The 24,929-nt window shown below is 47.8% G+C and overlaps 1 protein-coding gene across 4 annotated transcripts in view; it reads left to right on the top strand.

Annotated features, from left to right (window-relative positions):
- CNTRL (centriolin) overlaps window positions 1-24,929 on the top strand; it is a 1,220,196-nt gene that overhangs the window by 444,111 nt on the left and 751,156 nt on the right. For all 4 annotated transcript variants that reach the window (XM_069609523.1, XM_069609522.1, XM_069609524.1 and 1 more), the window contains one exon: window positions 19,461-19,668. In XM_069609523.1, the coding sequence (XP_069465624.1) occupies window positions 19,461-19,668 (208 nt within the window). The remainder of the gene's footprint in view (window positions 1-19,460; window positions 19,669-24,929) is intronic.

The following is a 24,929-nucleotide window of genomic DNA, read 5'->3' as shown; positions in this document are numbered from 1 at the left end:
TAAATGGGTGCACCCGCCGACACGTGTTTCAACCTATCTGGTCTTTGTCGAGGCAAACCATGGGCTTCAAACTCATATTTCAGTGATCTAAAAGTTGTAATGATTGTCCACATCACAAACAAGCCAAATCAAAAAATAAACATTGTGTTACCATGCATGTTGGAAAAAAATAATTAATATATATATATACATATATATATAATTTCTGAGGCTTGTGGAATTTTCTTAGATCACATGCTGTGCATAGGCTGACATCTAGTGGAAGTTGCAGAGTATTACAGCTTGTTTTTCGAAACTCGAAAATGAGCATCGACATAGGGCGTGCCAGTAATACTATCCCTAGTGTGACGTCCACTGTACCCATGATCCCTCACGTGTGGAGGACCCTCAGATTGTTTTTTTCAGCCATACTTGTCGGAAGCATTGTTGCAGAGTTCCCTGGCTTTCAGCCATGTTGTCATAATTCATCTAAAAAAACCTGTTCTTCCAATCCCATGTTGAAAGATCGAAGATCGATGCCGGTCCGAAGAAAGAACAACCGTCGATACTGCACAACAGACTTTGGGCCTCGGAAGGCCTCTGGCCTCGGCCCTGAAAGTAGGGAGGGTGGGGGGTGGACATAATCACACTCCCTTTATTTCCTACATACTCACCCGCTGCCATAAGGTGACATATGGAGAGTACTCCATTTAAATTCTGCCCCAAGTGCAATCGCAAGTTTCCTTGGGTTGATGAGCATAGCACCTGTAATCTCTGTTTGCCTAGGGATCACACCGAAGCTAACTGCAGAGCGTGTAAGCTCTTTAAGGCTAAAACACTAAAGGACTGCTCCACTAAACGTTGGGCCCATTACGCCAGGCAGCTCGAGGCCATGGAGGCGGTGGGTTCCTTCAGTGATGGCAGCAACGCCGTTGTTTAAGACGGCGAGGGCACAGGGGCGTCGATAGACACCCAAGCGCGAGTCTCCGGCCTCGGAGGATTGTCCGGCGGGGCAGTTATGGGGACCACACCCGGCAACACGAGCGCTACCCGCACTACTGCACCTAAGCACACTAACCCCACCCGAGACTCGACACGTGTGTCGAGCGCTCAGAAGGAGGAGGCACATAGAGAGCGGTCCACAGAATCAGTGTCCTCTGGGCGTTCCAGGTCGAGATCGCCTCACGACACACAGCAACTGTCCACGATTGCCAAGGGTGCCTCGCTCCCCAAAGTCACGAGGTATGGTCGTCGGAAGACAAATCCGACCTCCACCCCCTAGCAGCACGCTTACAGTCGGCTCCGGCAGCACTTTCCATGTCTGCCTCCGAGTCTCGACGCACACACTCTAAAGACACGGCAACTAGCCTACACACACCCGAATCTCGGCGCCAGGCGTTGAAAGATTCAGAAAGAGTCAAACCATCAGGGAATTACTCCTCTACCCATGGTAAAGGGGACAAACAGAAAAAGTCTTTAGAGACGACATCTGCACCCCAGGTCCAGAAGGACAAACATAGGCCCTCAGATAAAGATACATCTAAGACCCCTGACCCTGTCACTAAGCCTAAAGTTATCCCTCCCACTTTACAGGATATGGGAATAGGAGAGGAACCTCAACAGGAGGTTGTCATCCCCAGTTCCAGGGAATGGAGCTCTGATGATATCGACAGGGTTATGAGAAGAATGTCTTCTTTAGCTAATTTCTATGAAAATAAATCCTGATTTTCTGAGCTATCAGAGTACCCCTGACAACTCTACTCCTTCAGGATCCAAAGACGCTCAGCCTCCTAGGAAGAGACCTCGTAATGAGACTCCAGCTCAGGGCCTCATTTCAGACCCTTTCTCTATTCAACCCTACCACCAGTATGCTGAAGACCCAGACATACAAATGCTGGATGACCAAGCGGGTGTCGATTATTACGGAGATGACGAGGACCAGGATGAGGAGGAGGAAGACAAGGCAGAGATCTATAATCTAGACTCACCTGTTAACAAAGAACCACCGGTCACTGACTCACCTGTGGATAATCAACCTCTACTGAATGAGGCCTTAGCTAGAGCTGCAGAGCACTTTCACATAGACACTCGAGGGGCTCAAGAAGAGAGGGACTTTGCAGAGGAGATCATGGGGGATAAGAAACCCATTGCCCAAGCCATACCAATTCTGAAGTCCATCCAACGCAGAATTGACCCTTCCCTCCACACCCCTAATCTCACTAGAGCTGTGAACCCCAGAATTGAAAAATTGTTCAGGGCCGCCCAGTCAGACCCACTTTATATAAGGGGCCAACTTAAGCCCGACTCGTTGGTAGTCACTACCACCAGAAAAAGAGCGGGGACACCAGAGTGCTGCTGCTGGAGCAGTATCCACACCTGCATCCAGTCATGCTATTGAAGTAAGCTGGAGGCATATTACCTGCTGCCTACTAGCCCCTTCACGCTCGAACCCCCAAGCACCAGCAATCTTCTCATAAAATGCATATTAGCATTTAATTCAATCCAAATTCAGCTTTATAACCTCATGCTGAATTTATGCTGCGTTTCGAGGGCATTTGAAGCAGATCCCATTGTCCGAAATTGGGATTCTGATGCTTGTTAATCTGCTTAGAATCACATGCTGTGCATATGGTCCGACATCCAGTGGTAACCGCCGAGTATTGCATCTTGTCTTTCGGGGACCGAAAGGGATTGTCGGTATAGGCGTGTCTGAAACACTATCCCTATCGTGACGTGTGTAGTACCCAAAATCCCTCATGCGCTGAGGTCCCTCAGATTGTTTTTTTCCGCCCAGATATAGCGGAGCTCTTCATGAGACATTGTTTATTTTACCGAATTGTCGGTTTTATTCCCCGTTAAGTCACTTCGCCCATCAAGAACATCTTCGATGAAGACTACAGAGGAATCGTCTACGGCTGTGGGTTCCGGCGCCTAAGATCCGACGTTCGGACTTCCACGTGGTCGGGCCTTCTGTCCGGCCTACACAGTAGGGAGAGTGGGCTTGGGGTGTGCCATACTGTTATGTCTTTCCTCGTTTCCACTGCTTTCCTTTTTGGTCTGGTCATCCTTCCCTTCTGCTGTGGAAAGGACTCCATTTAGATTCTGCCCTGTGTGTAGGGTAAGATATCCGTGGAAAGACAAGCACACGTCGTGTAACGCTTGTCTCCCCCTAGAGCACGACAAAAAGCAGTGTTCGGCGTGTAAACTCCTTAAACCTAAAACCCTTAAGGAGCGTGGGTTGAAGCGGTGTGCCACGTACGTAAGGTCACGCGTGGAGCCTCCCTCCCCTGCCGCGACACCAGCCGACGGGGGTACATCGATGACCAAACGTCCAACGCGGACGTTATAGACCTTGAGGCGGACTATTCTAGGGCCGCCACGCCCGTCCCCGACCCTTCCAGGCTCGACTCCGGTCTTGCTACAGGGATTACACCCGGTGACAGGGGCGTACAATCGCACCGCACAAAGCACACAACCCAAGCGCCCTTTTCAAAGACTTCGTCGAAGAAGCCGAAAGCGCCAACGGGTCTGCTGGAAACTTCGGCGGTGCCCACAGATCAGTCTGATCCGAAGCCTTCCACGCATCCGCAACAGCTCATGACGACTGGGCATAGCATACATAACAAGGGCGCTACTCCCCAAATTACATGCGCCGAAGTTTCCGTACAAGAAACTTCGACGGTTTCCAAGGCCCATACAGGCTCAAAGACTACGAGTAGGCCTCTACCCGAGAAGCTATCCGCAGGCCCTTCTGTAGCCGCGGAAGAAGTTTCCACTGCCGACACATCTTCAGAAGCTTTGTCTCCCGAAGATTCAGTGTCTATCCGTAAGAGTAGCAATAGGATTGCTACGGTGGTGGGCCTAGTGCCGGTTCTGTCCAAAGTTATGGGCCAATCCGCCGAAAATTTTCCACGGATTTGGAAGACGATCCTGAAGAATCTTACGAAGAAAGCCAGGTACCCCTCTCAAGCACCCTGAGGAGATCCTCAGCGCCTTAGGGCGGAAACCACGGTCCCTACTCAGTTTAGGCCCATTTGAATCATCCAAGTGGACCACAGAACAATTCGAGGGGTGCATGGATCGGCTGGAGCAATTTTTCAGAGCTTCTGATCAATCTCTGCCAAAAAAGGCTCGCGTAGACCCTAACCCTCTAATACATGAAGATATCCAACACCAAGTTGACTATTAAGAAGATGTCCAGATGGACACGTATAGGGACATCTATACAGAAGAAGAGGAGGCCTCTTTTCTGGACAACTATGGGGAAGATCAAGGAGCAACTGACAACTGGGAGGACACCCAGCAGGACGATCATAACTGCGATATCGTTTGCCTTGACTCTTCCCCCATCCACCCCGATTCGACAAGCTTCCCCGGTGGATGATCAAATGGCTTTCAACAACATGTTGAAGAAAGCAGTGGAATTTTTTTAAATTGCCATGCTGGAACCCTTGCCTGAACAAGATTTTGCTGAGGACATTATTAATGAAAAACCTCCGGCAAGCCAGTCTTTCCCTCTTTTGAGCTCTGTTAAGACGGCTGGCTCCTTCCTTACTCACACCCGCTCAGACTAGGGCTGTGAACCCGAGGGTCAAAACCTTTCCGACCCTCTCCCACCGACCCGCTATATATCAAAGGACACGCAATCCAAGACTCGCTGGTGGTGACCAACACTCGCAAAAGAGCAGGGGTTCCCCTTGCCACGGGAGAATCACCCCCGGACAAGGAGTCTAAAAGGCTGTATGCCTTAGGCAAACGGGTTACGTCAGCAGTGGCCTATACCGTCCGGATTGCTAATAACACGACGTTACTAGCAAGCTATGTCGACACCCAATGGATCCTACTCCAGGAAGGCCTTCAAGAGGTTCCCGAACCAACCAGAGCCAAGCTTCTCGTCATTGTCTCGGAGGGCAAACTTGCCAATCAGAATGAGGTAAAGAATACCTTGGACACCGCAGAGACAGCAGGCAGGTCTCTTGCACAGGGTACTCTCCTAAAGAGGCACGCATGGCTGCGCACGTCGGGCTTCAGGCCTGATACCCAGGCATCCATTATCAACAAACCCATCGAAGAGGCCACCTTTTTCGGGAAGGAGGTAGACGATGCGTTGGAGACGGCCAAGAAGGAGCATGAGACTATTAAGTCGCTGCACCAAATTTCCCAGAAACCCTCTTCACAGAGGGGCAGTAATTCTGGGCGGTCCTTTCGAGGACAAGCCTGCGCCGCTCAAAACAATTTCGGCACGGGCAACTTCAACTCAAGTCAACCTGCTGCAAGCCCCACTTACTACCCCCAGAGGGGTCAGAAGCGTGGAAAGAATAGAGGCAGAGGCTCCAATTACAGAGGAGCGTCAACTTCGGGTCAGAAATGACCACCAAGTCCAGGTACCCTCCCATGTCTCCCCGGTCGGGGGACGATTAACATCTTTCCTCAAGGCATGGGAGGGGATAACTTCAAACCAGTGGGTCTTAAAGACGGTCGCCCACGGTTACTGCATGGAATTCGGCCGACCTCCACAGTTCAGACCGCCGAAACATCGACGCCTTTCACCGGAACATCTGAAGATCCTGATCCAAGAGGTGGAAGCGCTGCTGGGAAAGGACGCCATAGAAGCCGTCCCGATTCTTCAGGTAAACAAGGGTATCTATTCAGTGTACTTCCTTGTACCCAAAAAGGATCTCACCATGCGTCCTGTTCTAGACCTGCGCCCAGTGAACAAATTCATAAAGCCCCAGAAGTTTTACATGGTAACACTGCAAGAGGTGATCACATTGCTAAAACAGGGGGACTTCATGACAACATTGGATATGAAAGATGCATACTTGCATATTTCAATGCTGCCAGCGCACAGAAAATTCCTAAGGTTCGTGATTCAGGACAAACACTACCAGTTCAAGGTACTCCCCTTCGGCATAGCCTCGGCGCCAAGGGTGTTTACCAAGGTCCTGGCAGTGGCAGCAGCACACCTGCGCAGGCTTTCAGTTCCAGTTTACCCTTACCTCGACGATTGGCTCATCACGGGGGACGCGTTCGAGGTTTGTTTTTCGAACACCCAAAAAACAGTAGACCTACTGTTCAGCCTGGGATTTTCTATCAACGAAAAGAAATCCAGCTTAGTCCCCAGCCAAGTAAAACAGTTTCTGGGGGCTCTAATTCGTACGGAAGACTGTCTAGTCTTCCCTTCCAGAGAGAGGGTTCAGAACATGCTCTCTCAGGTTCCTCAGTATGTAGCCAGTCGAGAGGTGACGGTATGCAAAGCTATGCCTTTGCTAGGGATGATGGCGGCATGCATATACTTGGTTCCCGACGCGCGGCTGCGCATGCGTCCCATGCAAGAGTGGCTCAACAGCCAGTGGTGTCAGGCCTGCAGACAATGGGAAGATCGGTTAGTTGTCTCGCCAGCCCTCATTCTCTCGCTGCAGTGGTGGTCCAGGGAGAACCACTTGAAGGGGAAAACCTTCACCACCCCTGCAGTGGAAGCCACTCTCACGACAGACGCATCTCTCACGGGGTGGGGGGCTCACCTGCTTCAACAGACAGCGCACGGAGTGTGGTCCCCTCAGGTAGCGTCAACCATATAAACCTACTGGAGCTACTAGCAGTGTCCAAAGCATTGAAAGCCTTTCAGGAGCAACTGCAAGGGAAGACCGTGCTGGTCCTAACCGACAGCACAACAGCAATGTATTACCTGAACAAACAGGGGGGAACTCACTCTCCAGGGCTATCCAAGCTGTCCCAAAACATCTGGATATGGGCTCTCAAACACAAGATGTTCCCGATATCCCAACGTGTTCCAGGGGAACTCAATCTTCTGGCAGACGTACTCAGCAGAGAGAGTACGAATGGTGACTGCATGAAGACATTGTATCCAACGTCTTCGCAGAATGGGGGTTTCCAGAGATCGACCTGTTCGCTACTCAGGAGAACACCCAATGTCAAAATTACACCTCCAGGTACCCCCAGAACCGATCCAAGGGGAACGGTCTCTGGATAACTTGGTCGGGGAAATTTGTCTACGCTTTTCCACCGACTCCCCTTCTGAACAAGATAGTACACAAGATGCACCAGGAACCAGTCGCAATGATTCTGGTGGCTCGCCAACCTTGGTTCGTGCACTTGATGGAAATGTCCCTCTCCCCACCAGTCAAGCTGCCCTGCCCGTACAACATGTTGTCTCAGGACAGGGGGGAGACTCTGCACCCATGCCCACAAACTCTGAATTTAGCAGCCTGGCTCCTGAGGTCATAGTTTGGACATCTGCAACTCCCTCAAAGATGCATGGACATACTAAGGGAGGCAAGAAAGCCTAACACACGTTATTGCTATGCCAGCAAATGGAAACGTTTTGTCATCTGGTGCAGTTCCAAAGGCGTCAATCCCACCGATTGCTCGCCTTCACACATTGTGTTATATCTAACCCATCTGTTGGACTCTGGGTTAGTCTTCAATTCCTTAAAGGTTCACTTAGCGGCGTTGTCAGCCTACACCACGTCACAGCAGAAGGTGTTGTGGTGGAAAATACCTGTGATTAAAGCCTTTATGGAAGGGGTTAAAAGAATGTATCCCTCCATCACTCACCCAGCCCCTGGTTGGGATCTAGGCTCATGGGACCCCCTTTTGAGCCTATGCATAAAGATAGTCTGAAAGGCCAGCCTTTCTAGTAGCTATCACTTCTATCAGAAGAGTTAGCGAACTACAGGCTCTCTCGATTTTGGGACCCCTTTGTTACAGTCCACAAAGATGAGGTAGTTCTGCGCACACATCCCACACATTTGCGCCGAAATGTATTCGAAGTTCCATGTGAACCAGTCAATCGAACTACCCACGTTCTTCCAGAGACATACTAACATGGCCGAAAGAAGCCTTCACACACTAGATGTGCGCAGGGCAGTCATGTTCTACATGGATAGAACTAAACCACTGAGGAAAACTAAACAATTGTTTGTTTCAGTGGCAGCTGGTGGAGAAGGGGACCCCGTCTCTAAATCAGCAATATCAAGGTGGATTGTCAAATGCATCAGACTATGTTACACTCTTGCAAAGAGAGAACTGCCCTTCAAGCCTAGAGCACATTCTACCCGAGGCACTGGGGCATCCATAGCATTCATTGCAAATGTTCCCCTTGAGTCCATTTGCAAAGCGGCAACCTGGAGTTCTGTACACACCTTTACAAAACATTATTGGCTAGACACTCATTCTAGGTCTGATTCTCAGGTGGGACAAGCAGTACTAAGACATCTTTTTTTTCTACTGTTCCTTCTCACAACCCACTTCCAACTCCGGGTACTGCTTGCTAGTCTATGCACAGCATGTGATTCTAAGCAGATTAACAAGCATCAGAAGACATGCATTACTTACCGTAAAAGCATTTCTGCTTAGATTCACATGCGCTCTCCCTGCCTCCCCGCTCGGGGTGGAAGGAACATAGACTTCTTACTACTTTCTATCTTCATGTACTCACTCACTATAGCCTTGGGCTCCCTCATGGCAGAAACAATACAATCGGAGGACCTTGGCGCGTGAGGGATTTTGGGTACTACACACGTCACGATAAGGATAGTGTTTCAGACACGCCTATGCCGACGTCCCCCTTCTGTCCCCGAAAGACAAGATGCAATACTCCGCGGTTACCATTGGATGTCGGACCATATGCACAGCATGTGAATCTAAGCAGATACAATCATCAGAAATGCTTTTACGGAAAGTAATGCATGTCTTCACTGCCCCAAGATGGCCGCCTAGAGGGCACCCTCTGCCTGACCCTGTCCATAGCTGCTGCCTGACTTCCCTGCCTGCATCCGCCCGCCGATTGGCTACAACCACCTTTTTCTAGACCAATCACGCCCGCCGGCAGGCGAGAGCCGGCCCATTGAAAGAAGGCTCCCTGCTGACGGAGCTGAGTTGAATCTAGGTGTGCTCATTTGAATTGCTAAAGTTGCATCTAGGTGTGCTCTGTTTATGCTTTTGAATTAGCCCAAACTAATGTTCATTATGCCTCAGCCAATTTTGCACCTACTCCATGCATCTTAGCCTAGTCTAACCCAGCACTATATTTGTGATTAGTGCCCAACTGCTATCAATGTTAACAGCTGACTGTATGTTGATTATCTATTTAGCCCTACCTGCTAAATTTCGATTCTAGGTTGCAGTATATTTGTAACCTGTGAACTACCCAGTATCAGCAAGCTCACGCTAAAGTTGCCCATTATCATAACAGAATGCAGGCACTGCTAACTTTAACTATGTTCCCATTCTTCATTATACCATCTGACACCCCTTGCACTAGAGGTCACTACATTAAGTTTGATGAAGGGTTAGGCAGACTGAGATGTCCCCGTCACCACCCCATCTCTTGCCCTACACCTTTCCTTCCCACACTACCCCCGTTTCCCACACTAACCACAACCAAACTACATCCAGCCTCCACTATGTGCACCACACATAAGTTGCCACCTGTGCCTATAGCCTCAACCGTCTTCCCTCCTGACATCTCTAAGCATAACGAGAGACTAACCAGCAGACTACCGTCCAGTAGGCACTCAGCATTAGAATATTCCCATAAGATCATACGCGCAGTTCGCCCAGGATCCACTGACAATAATCGCAGGCGCCAAAAGAAAAGGTGCACAGCCCCTCTGAACAACCTAAGGGACATTAGCCCCAGTCCACCAACAAAGGACCTACAATTACAGCCCACTAAGGGAGCATTACTGAATGTCAGGTCACTGGTAGCACATGCAACTGAGATTGCCGACATGATTGTGAACAATAACCTTGACTTCCTTGTAATGATAGAAACCTGGCTACATGAGGCAGCAGGCCCTTCTATTGCCCTAGCCGTCCCAGATAATTACTCCATTCTCCGTGCAGACATACCCACGGCTCGCAGAGGAGGAATAGCCATTATCTTTAAAGAGACTCACAACATAAGACAATCCACCCCTATGCCATTGGCATCATGTGAACTCCTCTCAGTTAAGTTCCAAACCTCACCCAACAGCACTATCACATTACATATCATTTACAGGCCTCCAGGACCTCCAGGGTCCTTTGAAGAAGATATCACAGCCCTAGCAGCCGACACCACCAAACCCACGGCGCAAACTATCATTTTAGGAGATTTCAACCTCGGTTATAAGGACACCAGCGACCCACACACCATCTCTCTAGCCTCTGCACTACTAGAACAAGGCTATACTCAAATTAGCACCAGACCCACACACGAAAAAGGAAGGATACATGACTGGGTTGCGGTTCTAAATTGCTCCATCACCCCACTAGATCCGACTCCACTAGTATGGCCAGACCACCACCTTATCACCTTTGAATTGCATAACAACAACTTGAAAAAGAAAAAGCCCATTATTGCTCCCCCCTGCCTCACAAGGAATAAACGTAACATCACAGCAGATGCTCTAGTTCCTTTGGTAGCCCCCCTACTCAATGCCCTACCGGACACCAATGATCCTAACACTCTAACATCTACCAATTCTAAGAGAACTAGAGAACCCCAACCCAGCGCCAGGTACATGCACTAAGGATAAAGCCTGGTGTATCAGCATTCAAAATGCCCTCTCCAATAAAATCAAAGGACTGCAGACCAAAATAGCTGACAAAAGATCCCAACTGACAGTCACTACACCAGCTCCTACCCCTACCCCTCACATTAACTCAGGTTTCACATTAAAAAAAAAGTCACCATTCCTGAAGTCCACAAAATCATTGCGTCTCTTAAACCATCTAACTGTAAAGGCGACAGTTGCCCAGCGCAGATTATAAAAGATGCAGCTAGAGACCTTGCCCCTTTCATTACTAAACTTGTAAACTCCTCCTTCTCTGATAATTCCGTCCCAAGTAACCTCAAACAGTCCGGGGTTCTACCTCTATTAAAAAAACAGACCCTTGACCCGGCTATACCCACTAACTATAGACCAATTACGACAGTCCCCTTTCTATTGAAATTTTGGACAGAATAGCCTACTTGCAAATACAAGATTATCTTGAAGCCCACAAATTACTCGGCACCCGTCAATCTGGCTTCAGACCTCAGCATGGAACAGAAACCGCACTTGTCGAACTCAAAAGCCAGATAGATGAACTGAAAGACAAAGGAAAGATGGCCATCCTACTTCTACTCGACCTCTCTGTGGCTTTTGATCTGGTGGATCACTCCATACTTTGTAACCACCTATCCTCAGCGGCCCATTTCTCCAGTTCTGCAGTTGCCTGGATCCAATCTTTCCTCGCCAACAGAACTATGCGCGTGTTCTCACCTTCAGCAGCTGCTGACCCCATCCCCATCACTTGCGGAGTCGCTCAAGGATCCTGCGTCTCGCCCACTTTGTACAACATTTTTACAAAGCCACTATTTGACAAACTGGACCATCTGGGTGTCACCTACACAAATTATGCGGATGACACCCAGATACTCCTACCCCTCTCAGGAACCTATGATATAGACGTTGCGCTGATCAACGAAGTCTACATCATCATTCAGGCATGGATGGCCACACATTGCCTCTACCTGAATGATAAGACTGAATTACTCCTAGTCGGATCATCTAGCAACCTTCTCAAACGAAGTCCTCACAAATATCATCATCGATGGGAACAGTATATCCATTGCCAAACATGTAAAAACTTTAGGTTTCTACCTCAATGCCCAGTCTAACCTAACTAAGCAGATTAACATGACTTCATCGGCCACAGCCTACACTGGCAAGTTGATCAGAGCCTGTAGACCTTTACTATCCCCCACTAGCTGCCTTACTCTGGCGAGAGCGCTCATACAATCCAAATTGGATTATTGCAACATTCTTTATCTAGGAGCGAACAAAACCATCTTAAATAAACTACAGATTATGCAAAATAACGCGCTCAGAGCCGCCCTGAATATTCCCAAAAGAGAGCATATATCAGAAACTAGAAAGCACCACAGGTGGCTCTCTATACAGGACAAAATTGTCCTAAAAACTATCTGCCTCACTCACAAAGCGCTTAACCACCAAGCACCCCACCCCCCCACCTTACAGATAAGTTCACATGGAAGGTATCCAACAGAATCACCAGATCTTCCAACATACCATGTCTGGTGGTGCCCAGATACCATCTAAATGGAGCTGGAGGTTCTAGCTTCCCAGTATTAGCCGCCCAGCTTTGGAACACTCTCCCTCAGAATATTCAAACCATTCAAACCTTTAACAATTTCAGAAGCCATGCTATCACTTGGATACTAAATAAAACATAAAACAGCTCTTGAAAACCACTAACCATTAGGTGATCGGCACATACTACTGCTATGACCCAATGTATAATATGTAAAATGTTTAATATGTATATATGTACCATTGTAACTTTACCTTGAATGTTCAAACTATATTCATGCATGTAACTGTCTATTCTATGCCTTGTAACCACTACTATCCTATAGCGCCCAATTACCTCCGGGTCAGGTGCGCGATATAAATAAAATAAACAAACAAACCTCTATCATCATCTGAAGCTCCCTCAGACAAGGAGTGCAAGAGGATAGAAGAAAAGTGGCCTCCACTTCCCTTACCAGGCAAGAATCGCCAATACCACCACTCTGCTGGCAAGCTAGAATTGCCACCAGTGGGAGCAGGTAGCGGCCCTCATCGCCTCCGCACCTGAACCACTAAAGGGCCAGTTAGCCAAGATTACGTCGGAGGGTAGATCGGTGTCCGGGTGCATTCTAAAGGCGACCTTTGACGCCGCAGATAATGCAGGCCGGCTCATCGCAGAGAGCACTGTCATCAAGAGACACGTTTGGCTCAGACAATCGGGGTTTAAACCCGGGACCCAGGCTACTCTTATCAACATGCCGGTGGAACTGAATGTCTTGTTTGGCAAAGCAGTAGAGGAGCTACTGAAAACTGCCAAGGATGAATACGATACCCTAAAATTACTGGGACAATTGACTAACAAACCCACGAACCAAAGAGGGAATAATCATTTTCGTCGCTCACGCGGACCAAATTCCAAGAGGAGTTCCAATTACTCACAGGGGCGCAGGGTACTTCGTGGGGTGGCAACCAACAAGGTACCCAAAGTTACGGAGAGGTAACAAGAGGGGCCGCGGTAGAGGGAGAGGCAGCCCAGGCACATGCAGTACACCTCCCAGCAAACAGTGACGCTCCGCTCAGGGTCCCTTCCCACGCATCCTCAGTAGGGGGGCGCATTTCAAACTTTACCCAAGCATGTGAAGGGATCACCTCGGACAGATGGGTGCTGTCCACAGTGTCTGCGGGATGCTGCATCGAACTGCTGAAGCGCCCCCGCAAACATCCTCCAAGACAAAAAATACACTCCCTGGACCACCAAAAGATCCACCAAGAAAATTGACAATCTTCTCGCAAAGGACGCGATAGAACCTGTCCCGGGCAACCAGGTAAACAAGGGTATTTATTCAACTTACTTCCTTGTGCCAAAAAAAGATTTGACAATGCGCCCAGTATTAGACTTGCGCCCTGCAAACAAGTATGTTAAGCCCCAAAAATTTCGTATGGCTACGCTCCAAGACCCCTTCTAAAAAAGGGAGATTACATGGCAACATTGGACATTAAGGATGCCTATTTTCATATTTCCATGTTCAAGATTCTTGCGCTTCAAGGTGGACAGTCAGCACTACCAGTTCAAGGTGCTGCCCTTCGGTATAGCCTCGGCTCCAAGCGTATTCACCAAGGTACTGGCGGTGGTGGCGGCACACCTATGCAGGGAGGCAATCCCAGTGTACCCATACCTGGACGACTGGCTCATCGCAGGGGAAACCCCAGTAAATTGCAGTTCCAACATCCAAAGAACGATCAACCTCCTCTTCGAATTGGGGTTCTTAACGAGAAAAAATCAAGCCTGGTGCCAAGCACCTCCAAACAGTTCCTAGGAGCTGTCCTAAACACTCAAGAGGGGTTGGCCTTTCCATCAGAGGAAAGAATTCGGAATCTACTACTGCAAATTCCTCTATCAGCCCGGTCGCCAGATAAGGGTGCGCAAAGTGATGTGTTTGCTAGGCATGATGGCGTCATGTATTTACCTGGTTCCCCACGCGCCCCTGCGACCCATGCAGGAATGGTTGGCGAAACAGTGGTCTCAGGCAAGTGGTCAGTGGGACGATTTAGTGGTCGTTTCGCCAACATTAGTACAGAGTCTTCACTAGTGGACAAGAGAGAACCTGTCAAAGGGGAAACCCTTTTACGACCCGGAGATACAGGCCATAGTCACCACAGACATGTCAATGTCGGGGTGGGGAGCACACCTCCTTCACCACACAGCTCAGGGTCTCTGGTCCCACACAGTGACCAAGAATCACATAAATCTGCTAGAGCTTCTGGCAGTCTTCAGAGCGCTTCGCGCATTCGAACCCCACCTGTTGAACCTGTCAGTGCAGATCTTAACAGACAGCACGACAGCTATGTTTTACATAAACAAACAGGGAGGTACTCGTTTGCCAAATCTGTCCAAGCTTGCCCAGAAAATTTGGAAATGGGCACACAGACGGAACATTTACCTGTCATCTCAACATGTTCCAGGGGATCTCAATTCACTAGCGGACGCCTTGAGCAGAGATCCCCTCCCAGAAGAACAGGAATGGTGCCTACACGAAGAAGTCGTAGGAGACCTCTTCTCACAGTGGGGTTTCCCCACTATAGACCTATTCGCCACAAGCGAAAACAGACAATGCCCAGGATTCGCATCCAGGTTCCCCCAGCCAGGCTCCAAGGGGAACACCCTGTGGATGAACTGGTCAGGGATGTTTGCCTACGCTTTTCCACCCACTCCCCTGATGAGGAAGTTGGTCAACAAGATGCACAGGGAATCGATGACGCTCATCCTAGTTGCTCCCAGGTGGGCGAGACAACCGTGGTTCCCACACCTGCGCAGACTGGCAGTGTGCGAACCCATCAAACTCCCGTGCTGGCACAACCTACTATCCCAGCACCAAGGACTAACAGTGCATCCTCAACCCAGCTCAATGAACTTGGCAGCATGGCTCCTGAAGTCTTAGAGTTTGGCCATCTCAATCTACCTAAGAGATGCATGGATATCCTAGAGGAATCTAGGAAACCAAACACAAGCCACTCTTACTTTGATAAATGGAAGAGATTCGTTATTTGGTGCCAGAATAAACAGATCAACCCAGTTGATTGTACTCCTTCCAATATTGTCACCTACATGCTTCACCTGCTGGACGCAGGGTTGGTATTTAATTCACTCAAGGTAGACCTGGCAGCGTTATCAGCCTACACCACCTCCAATAACAAGGTGTCGTGGTGGAAAGTACCAGTGGTTAAAGCATTCATGGAAGGGGTTAAGAGACTACACCCTCCAATTTCTAACCCACCACCAGGATGGGACCTTAACTTGGTGCTTACTAAACTCATGGGCCCCCCATTTGAACCCATGCATAAAGCTAGTCTCAAACACCTGACCTATAAGACTGCCTTCTTAGTAGCCATTACATCCATAAAAAGGGTCGGTGAAATTCAGGCTCTGTCAGTGCAGGATCCTTTCTTTACTGTTCATAAGGTTAAACTGGTTCTACGAACACACCCTAGGTTCTCACCTAAGTTCATTTAAAAGTTCCACGTTAACCAGTCCATTGAGCTACCGGCCTTCTTCCAAGAACCCAAAAGCTCTGCTGAGGTGAAACTACACACTCTAGATGTGCAAAGAGCGGTCCTCTACTATGTAGACAAGACCAGACCGCTAAGAAAGACAGACCAACTGTTTGTCTCCGTAGCTACAGGCAGAGAGGGAGATTGCGTCTCTAAAGGTACCATCTCGAAATGGATAGTCAAATGTATCCAGATGTGTTACTCCCTTTCTGAAAAAACTCTGCCTTTTACGCCAAGAGCCCACTCTACTAGAGGCACTGGGGCCACTCTGGCTTTCATTGCAAATGTACCCCTTGACACCATTTGCAAAGCAGCTACATGGAGCTCTATTCACATTTTTACTCAGCAATACTGCATTGACACTCATTCCAAGACAGATACTCAAGTGGGACAAGCGGTTCTAAGACATCTGTTCGCTCATGACCCTTCTCACATCCCACCTCCTTCTTTTAACACTGCTCGCTAATCTATGCACAGCATGTGATCTAAGCAGATTCCACAAGCCTCAGAAGGGATACATTACTCACCGTAATCGTATTTATGATGCTTGTATCTGCTTAGATTCACATGCGCCCGCCCTTCCTCCCCTCTGAGTGAGAGAAGGCGCATGGATGCTTGTAGTCTTATCTATCTATCAATCTGTACTCATGTTACTCCTCATGCTACCTCAAGTCAGAAAAAATACAATCTGAAGGTCCTACACGCGTGAGGGGATCATGGGTACAGTGGACGTCACACTAGGGATAATATTACTGGCACGCCCTATGTCGACGCCCATTTTCGAATTTCAAAAAACAAACTGTAATACTCCGCAGCTTCCACTAGATGTCGGCCTATGCACAGCATGGGAATCTAAGCAGATACAAGCATCAGAAATACGATTACGGTGAGTAATGTATCCCATATTACACTGTAGTTATGGTTAAATTGCTAATCCCATAGGAAGAGCACTTTTTGGGTGGCTTATAACTTTGCTTCCTCTGGACGAATCCTCACCTTACCTTGCAAATAAAGTATATGGCCCACTCTAATTGATTTTATTTGCAAAGTTTGGTGAGATTTGGTCTGGGGGGGGGGGGTCCCAAAATTTCTTTTTTTCCCATAGACATAATGGGAAAAAACTTTGCTAACGCCTACAGCCCAAACTGCTGGACGGATTTTCACCAAATTTGCGGCAGGAGCGGTGGCTTGGTCCCGAAAGCGTGCTTTTGTTAATTTGGTGTAAATCCGTCCAGTAGTTTATTATTTTTTTTTTAAATGACCAAAACGTGAGGCAAAAAACTTAGTGATATCTATGTCTGCTACACGGACTCACTTCCCGGTTCAGTCCGCGGACAGGCCTCTGATTGGCTGTACTGTTCGCAGACTGGCCCCCGATTGGCCAGAAAATTCACTGACTTTTGCGTGGTCTGCGGGCATCGGGACGGGCCCTCTGATTGGCTGGTGGGAAAACGTGAAATGCATCGTTTCCCTGAAGCGCCTGCCATCTTGGATTCGCAGAGTTTTTTGGGATCCGCGGACAGCATGGTGAAAACATTTTTTAAAAAGCAGCATTTCACTTGCCAAACTCGACGAACAATCTGTTGGGATGTGGGGGGGGTGAGGATTGGATTGGATATGGCCATAAGAAGCCAAAAAATAGGTCGTTTCACCCCCCGAAAGTCAGCGAACACTCCAGATGTCCTGGGGCAGTGCTTTGGTGTTCGCAGACACTTCAGATGTCCTAGGACATCTGAACCTATTTCTGCATTACAGGGTTTGGGAAAAGCAGTTTTTGGATGGCTTATAACTTTTGCGCCATCCAATGAAACTGCATGTAATTTTGCAATTTTATTATCGAATTAATCCTGAATGGTTTTGCAAAATTAGAGGCGGGTCCCAAAATATTGTAAAGGCATATAAATGTGGTGTCATTTGACGAATCTGCACATTTGGCAAAACGATTTTGGATCTAGATATAAATGGTTTTCTAAAGTTTGGTGGGATTTTCTCGAGGGGGCAAAATTAGAGGGGGGGGTCTTAACATTTTTAGATGGCTTATAACTTTGTTGCTATTTGACGAATGTGGACAAATGTTTTGAGAAAGATTATAGACCCAACCTTCACTGTTTATGTAAAGACAGAATGGATTTTGTCAAGTGGGGGCGAAGTTATATGACGATTGTATGTACATACATTTTGAAACTTTAAAAAAAATAAAACAAGGGCGTATTTCGAGCTAACTCGTGAGGAGCATTGGCAAGGACATTAAAGCATGGTTTTGCAAATGTGCCCGTGTTTTATTTATTTTACAAGTGTAATAATGTAGGTACAAAAAATAGTCATAAACCTTTGATGACTGAGGTATAGCCTGTGGCCGTGGGCAGTAGCCACATTGTCTGGGACATGGCATAAGTTCATGACTCAGACGATCTGGCTACTGGCCATGAGCGCTATGGACGAAAAATGGTGTTAAAGTGGCTATGTCTACCTGGGACCGGCTATGTGGTAAAGTTATTCGAAGGTAGGATAGGTTTGAAAGGGAAAAAAAGTGCTTGTGGTAATATGTTCATAGGGTTTTGCAGGCTGCCATGGCAAGGGAAGAGGGGCTGTGTATGGAGCCCCGCCTTCTCTTTCCATGTTGGCTGTCTTGTAAAAGGATTTTCCTTCCTACAACGGGACGATATTTGTGATGTCATCTTTGATGTCCTGGGTGTTAGTCTTAGCAGTGCACGGTGGTGGCGTGAGTTATGGTTGCTTAGCTTACCATAACTGGCGAATTTCAGGGGTTTTTCGATTTTACTTGTAACCGTAACGTCCTTTTAATAACGTTTTTTACTGAATTTCATAGGTTTTTATTAGTGCAATTTAACCATAACGTCCCTTTAACAAAGTTTTTTTCAGTGATATATGTGTGTGTCAAGGCATGTGAAATGAAAGAAATTAACAATTTTTCAATGTATATTCGGGGAGGGACAAAAAGGGCTTTGAAGGAGTTCAGACTGAAATGTGTTGGGGGTATGCTAACATTGGTTCTCCAGATGTTTTTTCTTCAACTCCTGTGATCCCTTACCATTTACTATGCTGATAGGGCAGATCGCAGTTGTAGTCCAAAACATTTGAAAAGCCAAAGGTTGCTGACCCATCGCCTAGGAGATCTATATGTATTGTGTTTTAGGCCTTAGGGAATTTAACCTATTTTTCCCATGGCTAACATTGTTTCGCTTTTTTAATCTCATACCCTGCCATATGTGTAAGAAGCTGCTGACCATCCGGTCCAGGGCCTTACTCATATTCTAGGATACTAGGATTGGGATGTGTCATTAGGACACTGAACTTGGTTCTGCTGACCACTGGGTATTTACCTTTTGATAGGGTTTATGGTTTCCTGGTTTCTTGGATCTCCCCACCTCCTGTTTTGTGTTGGGTACTTGCCCGTGGCAAGACATTGGGATTGTGAAGAGTCCTTGCATAGACATTACTGTTCCTAGTACTGTGTAATAAGTACTTATTGGAACTGTTTTATGTGTGACTTTATTAAAGTAAATATGTTTCAGTGTATCAACATAGTTACATGTGTGGGCTAATTGTACATCTGTGTTGACCTATTACCCGGTACCAGAGAGTTAAACCTTGTCACTACCCATATTTGAAAGGTTTGGCTTCCCTTTCTTCTCAAGTGGTATAGCCTTCCCTCCAAGGTTTAGTTGTGTAGCATTCTCAACATAGGCGAGTACAAAAACTGCCTCAACAAACCTCAATATTAGGACGAATGAAAATATTAGTTATCTGTGCCATCCAAGAACATATTAGACACGATTCCCTGTTGTAGCATAACTTGAAGTGCTTTTTTCTCCTCATCCCTTCCAGATGTCATAACTCTGCAGATGTTTTAGGAAAAAGCCTGGCAGACTTGCAGAAGCATTTTAATGAAATTCTTGCTCGTGTCCAGCAAGAGAAGGAGGAGGCTTGCGAGAGGCAGAAAATGTTGCAGGAAGAGGTTGCTGCGCTGCAGGATAAACTCAGAGTTGTACCAGATGACTACAAGAAAGCCTGTAACAAAGCAGCTGAAGCAAAGGTAACAACCAGATTTTTATGCAAGATGGGCAGGAGACAGTGAGTGCTTGGTGTTGATGGTCTGGTTGGTTACTTTTGCTATGGTGATCAAGTGCACAAAATATTTTACTTCTGCTCACCATCTTTGAAAGCTGTTCGATACTGGCAAAAGTTGTTCATCACATGCTTTGTTTTCATCTCCTCATTGGCACCTTTTGTACTTCACTCAACTCCAGCAGTTGAAGACATCTACCATGTCTTCTTTCTGCAGGGAAGTGACTTGGAAGTGAGCAGTTTGAAAAGTTGGGAGAGTAACTATAATGAAACCTCCTAGACCGAATCAGTGGCATAATGACATCAGCCAGCAGTAATGTGTCTTTTACTCCAATACATTAATATATTTTGCTTTCTGGTAGGTGTTTGCTTACCAGCTAGTGTGACTATCCAACTTGTTATTGAAAATGGCTGCTATATCTTTCTGAATCCACACCATACCCATGGAGTTTAATTGCGGAAACACTGTATGATTTTTCTTTTTTAAAACTTTGTTTATTGAGGGGAACAATTCACAGCAAGACAGTTCTCATAAACAGTACAGTATAACATATGTATAATATCGACAGTGGCATAGATCTGTGGAAATAAGACCGGTATCGTCACCTAAGGCGACGGGGTAGGTGTTACATCGGCATCGGACATCAAATCACATAGATACAAACGTAGTAGCGACCATATATCTTTAGGACGACAGGGTGTCTTGACTGATAAAACAAAGAGTTTCTCGTCATTGTTCACCATACACAAGTCTTTCAGGAAATTGGATCGGGTAGGCCCACCAGTGGATTTTCAGCATTTAAGGATGCAGCGTTTGGCAATAATACATGAGATGTTAAATAGTCTCCTCGTGGTCTCCTTAACCTTCCCAATGTCACCAAGCAGGTATTTTAGTGGGGACAGGGCGGCTGGGATCGCCGTTATCTCCTCAAGGAGCTCAACCACTTCTCGCCAAAAGTTCGCGATAACAGGGCACGACCAGTACATATGATATGCCCCAGCATCAGGACCGCCGCATTTCAAACATGTCCCTGTGCAACCCTCCACAAACTTAGCCAGTCTAGCCGGGGAGTAATGTAGCTGGTTCAGTATTTTAAATTGGATCAATCAGAGTCCAGAGTTCATGGAGACCGATTTGGTGAGTTGACAATATCGGGCCCATCTCACGTCATCGATCTGAGTACCCACATCCCGCTCCCAGGTTTCTCTGATAGTGTTTCGTGAGGGGAGTGTGATTGCACCAGGGCAGTGGTCTTCAAACTTTTTTGGCCTGGGCCCCCCAGGGCAAAGTTTGGGCAGGCCAGCCCCCCCCAAAAGTACCAGATGGACAATATGTAGAAATCGCTATGAACTTTTGCGTGCCGTCACCACACCCTACTCCCAGTACAGACCCTGGGCTCTCCCGAACCTACTCCCACCACTATCCTAGTGCTGCAGCCAATCCTGCTCCCACTACAGTCCCATAACACAAGCATACACACATCCATACACATTTAAATAAAAAATAAATCGCCATAAATGTACCTTCTGCATGGGCCTGCGCATGTTTGCTAAAATGCCCCGCTCCAGGTTGCTCTGCCCGTATGTGTGAGGAGGCGCAGAAGCACCCCCTCGCACATAGATACATGCAGTGCCCCAGCCAGCATTTCCAATGAGCTATGAAAGGCTGGCGAAGCAAAACACCCCAGCGTTGCATGGCTCAGTGATCATGTGCGGCTGGGGAAATGAACTGTCAAAGGCAAACGGTGTTTCCCTTTGACAGTTCAGCCAGCCCAGGAGCACTCCCTCAGCTGGAAAAAGCAGCTGAGGGAGTGCTCAGTGCTTGACTGGGCTGGCTCCTTGGCTCCTCCATAATGGGTGAGGTGGCCAGTGAGTGGAGGCCCCCTCACCCATTATGGATGAGCCGGCAGGCTTGGACTGGCCTATAGGGCAATAGGGTGATGACCGTACCAAAAATGCAAAATGCTAGTGTAGGCCAGTCAAAACGGGCCACTTTTTTGGCCCATGTGGGCCAGTTTGAGGAGTTACTTCACTATGCAGCTAGTAGTTTTGATCATTGTTGCTAAATAAATATTCTTTAAATATCACCATTTGTTTACATTTGAACAAAAAACAACCCCCGTGGGTACTATTCAAACAGTCTGTGACTAAAGTACTGAATATCCATTTGCAACTGCTGGCCATTTTTTCATTGGTGCCTAAGACCGTTTTATGGTCCTGTCTGACCATGTGAGCTGCCCCTTCCCATTTCCTCCAATCTAAAAAATAAATAAAAAAAATAAAAAACTTTTTTTTTTTTTACATTTCATGCTGTGCTCTGGTGCCCACCCTGGGATGCGGCTGCGCCCCCCTATGGGGGCGCGCCCCACAGTTTGAAGACCTCTGCACCAGGGTGTATAGCGACGGGATTCCCTCACCATGACCGTCCGTCGTCACAATGGCTCTGATACACTCATGTGCCTGGGGTTCTACCGGGAAGGAGTGCCATTTGGCGGCAAAAGCGGTTCCCATACGATAGTATTGAGATGTTTAAGCTGACCCCCTCCAACCGCCCCCGTGAAATCTGCAAGTTCACAGAACTTGCCATCATGGAACATATCTCGGAACCTGAAGAGTTTATTCGGGTCCCAGGTTCGCTGAAGGGCCCTGTCGAAGGTCGGAGAAACACTGGAGAAGTTCCACAGGGCTATATCTGGGTCATAGGGGACTTCCAGGCCAATCCTTTTATAGACCCTGGACCACGCCCGTGTAGTGACGTATACCGGGCAAAAGGGCAGTTGTTGCTATAGGTGGGGTCCAAAAGGACTGAACGTATATCATTAGGGCGGACTGCGTGCTTTTCGAGAAGAGTGTGTGGGGCAGTGTCCTCGGGGTCAAACCAATGCTTTACGAATTGTGCCTGTGCTGCTATGCAATACAATTCAAAATCAGGGACGCAATACCGCCCTGTGAGTATGGCTCCACCATTTTATCCCACCCCAACCTAGCAGTTTTACCGTTCCAAATAAAGCAAGATGGCAGTGACCTAAGTTTGACAAAAAAGAGTTTACCGGGCCATATCGGGATGTTATTGAAGAGGTACAGGAGTTTGGGTAATACAACCATTTTAAGTAGGGCCACTCGGCCGTATAGGGACAGAGGGAGGTTAGCCCATAGGTGGAGCTTGGTTGAAAGGGTGAGAAGCAGTTCGCCGTGATTGTGTGAGTGCAGCAGCTGTCTATCTCTAGCCACCATTATGCCCAGGTATCTCACCAGCGTGGGGGCAGGCTTAAACCCTGTGATGCAAGATAGATCACCCGTATTAGGGGTCAAAGGAAATATTTTGGATTTGGGGACATTGATTTTGTATCCCGAGTATTCTGAGAACTTGTGTATGTCAGCCATAATGTGTTGCACATTCTCATGTGGGTCCCGGACATACAACAGGGTATCATCCGCATACAGATATATGATCTGGGGAGGGCCAGTCATCCTGAGTCCTCTATGCGAGTGGTGTTGACCAATATATTCCGCCATTGGTTCAATAGTGAGGGCAAACAGAATGGGGGAACATGGGCAGCCCTGCCTGGTCCCCCTGTGCAGATGGAAAGAAGGGGACAGGAAGTTATTGGTTAGTACCTTGGCGGATGGTTGAGTATATAGCAGCCGAACGCATTTAATAAAATACGGCCCAAGTCCAAACCTCTCAAGCACAAGGAAGAGGTATGTCCAGGAGACGGAATCCAAGGCCTTTTCGGCGTCGAGGGCCACTATGGCTGCCCTAGCCTCCGGGTCTATCTGTGCCAGCACATTGAAGAGTCGTCGAAGGTTTAAAGCCGTGGATCTAGTTGGTATGAAGCCGGCCTGATCAGGGTGGACCAGGATTGGCATGTACGGAAGGAGCCTGGTGGCCAGTACTTTAGCGAAGATTTTCGCATCGGTATTGATTAGGGAGAGGAGCCTGTAAGAGGCCATCTCCTGTGCTGGTCTACGTGGCTTCAGAAGGACCATAATAATTGCCTCACGCATCGAGCCTGGAAGGACACCACAATTCATGGCCTGCTCCCATACTTTCAGTAACAGTGGAGCCAATACGCCTTGGAATTCCTTGTACAGTTCGGCAGTCAGGCCATCTGAGCCAGGGGCGCGGCCATCTGAGCCAGGGGCGCGGCCACCAGATAAAGATTTTATGGCTCGTTTAGTTCTTCAATAGTCACGGGTTGATCTAAAATGTTTCGCGTCGTTTCAGTGAGTTTTGGGAGATCAAGGGAGTCTAGATATCTGAATTTGTCTTCCCTGGTTTTAACATCGTGATCAGAGTATAAAACGGAGTAAAAATCAGCAAAAGTAGTGTTGATATCGCATTCTTTATTGACCGTGACCCCAGCTGGATTCTGAATACTAGCAATTGGATTAGGGTGCCTATCTGTTTTAAGCATGTTGGCAAGAAATCTCCCCGTCCTATTGCTTTCCCCGTATCTGCGGGCCTTAGCCGGGGCAGCCATGTATAGAACTTCCCTATTGGCTAGTTCATGAAAGTCCTTGAGGGAAGCGTGTATCTTAGACAGGGTTTCCTTGTTCAATGTGGCACCATATTCCGTCTGTAGTGCATCTATTGCGGCTTGAGCCACACCCAGTTCCCTCCTCACCGCTCTTAGCATACCTGTAGATTTACCCAATATAGTACCCCGGACCCAAACCTTGAATGCCTCCCACAGGGTAGTATGGGTGCTCACAGAACCCTCGTTCCACTCCAAAAACTCCTCGATTTTCAGTATGTAAAGCCTCACAGATATTGGGGTCCCTAAGGATTGCAGAGGGCATCCTCCACCTTCTAGCCGGAGGTGGGGAGTCACCCAGGCTGATGTTCAGTGTTATTGGCGAGTGGTCGAGAGCGTGCGGGGGTGTATTGCATAGTCATTGATCTCAGCGGAGAGGGACGAGCTAATAAACCAATAATCTATACGGGAGTGGGAGTCGTGAACAGATGAGTAGAAAGTGAATTTCTTCTCAAGTGGATGTAACGTGCGCCATGCGTCAATTATGTTAGTCTGTTTCATCATCTGTTTAACGGCAAGAGTCGCTTTGGACGGGTCCCTGGGGGACGTGGATGAGCGGTCCAAGGAGTGATCGAGGATCATATTGAAATCTCCGCCCCATATTATTTGCGCCTCGGTCGATGTGGATATCATGTCGAGGATTGCGCGATAAAATAGCGGGTCATCGATATTAGGACCATATTTATTTATC

The sequence above is a fragment of the Ambystoma mexicanum genome, chromosome 8 (genome assembly GCF_040938575.1).
Source record: "Ambystoma mexicanum isolate Mex_15411 chromosome 8, UKY_AmexF1_1, whole genome shotgun sequence".
In the NCBI taxonomy this organism is placed as follows: Eukaryota; Metazoa; Chordata; class Amphibia; order Caudata; family Ambystomatidae; genus Ambystoma; species Ambystoma mexicanum.
Note: the sequence above shows the minus strand (reverse complement) of the source record. Positions and strands in the feature narration are given on the sequence as shown.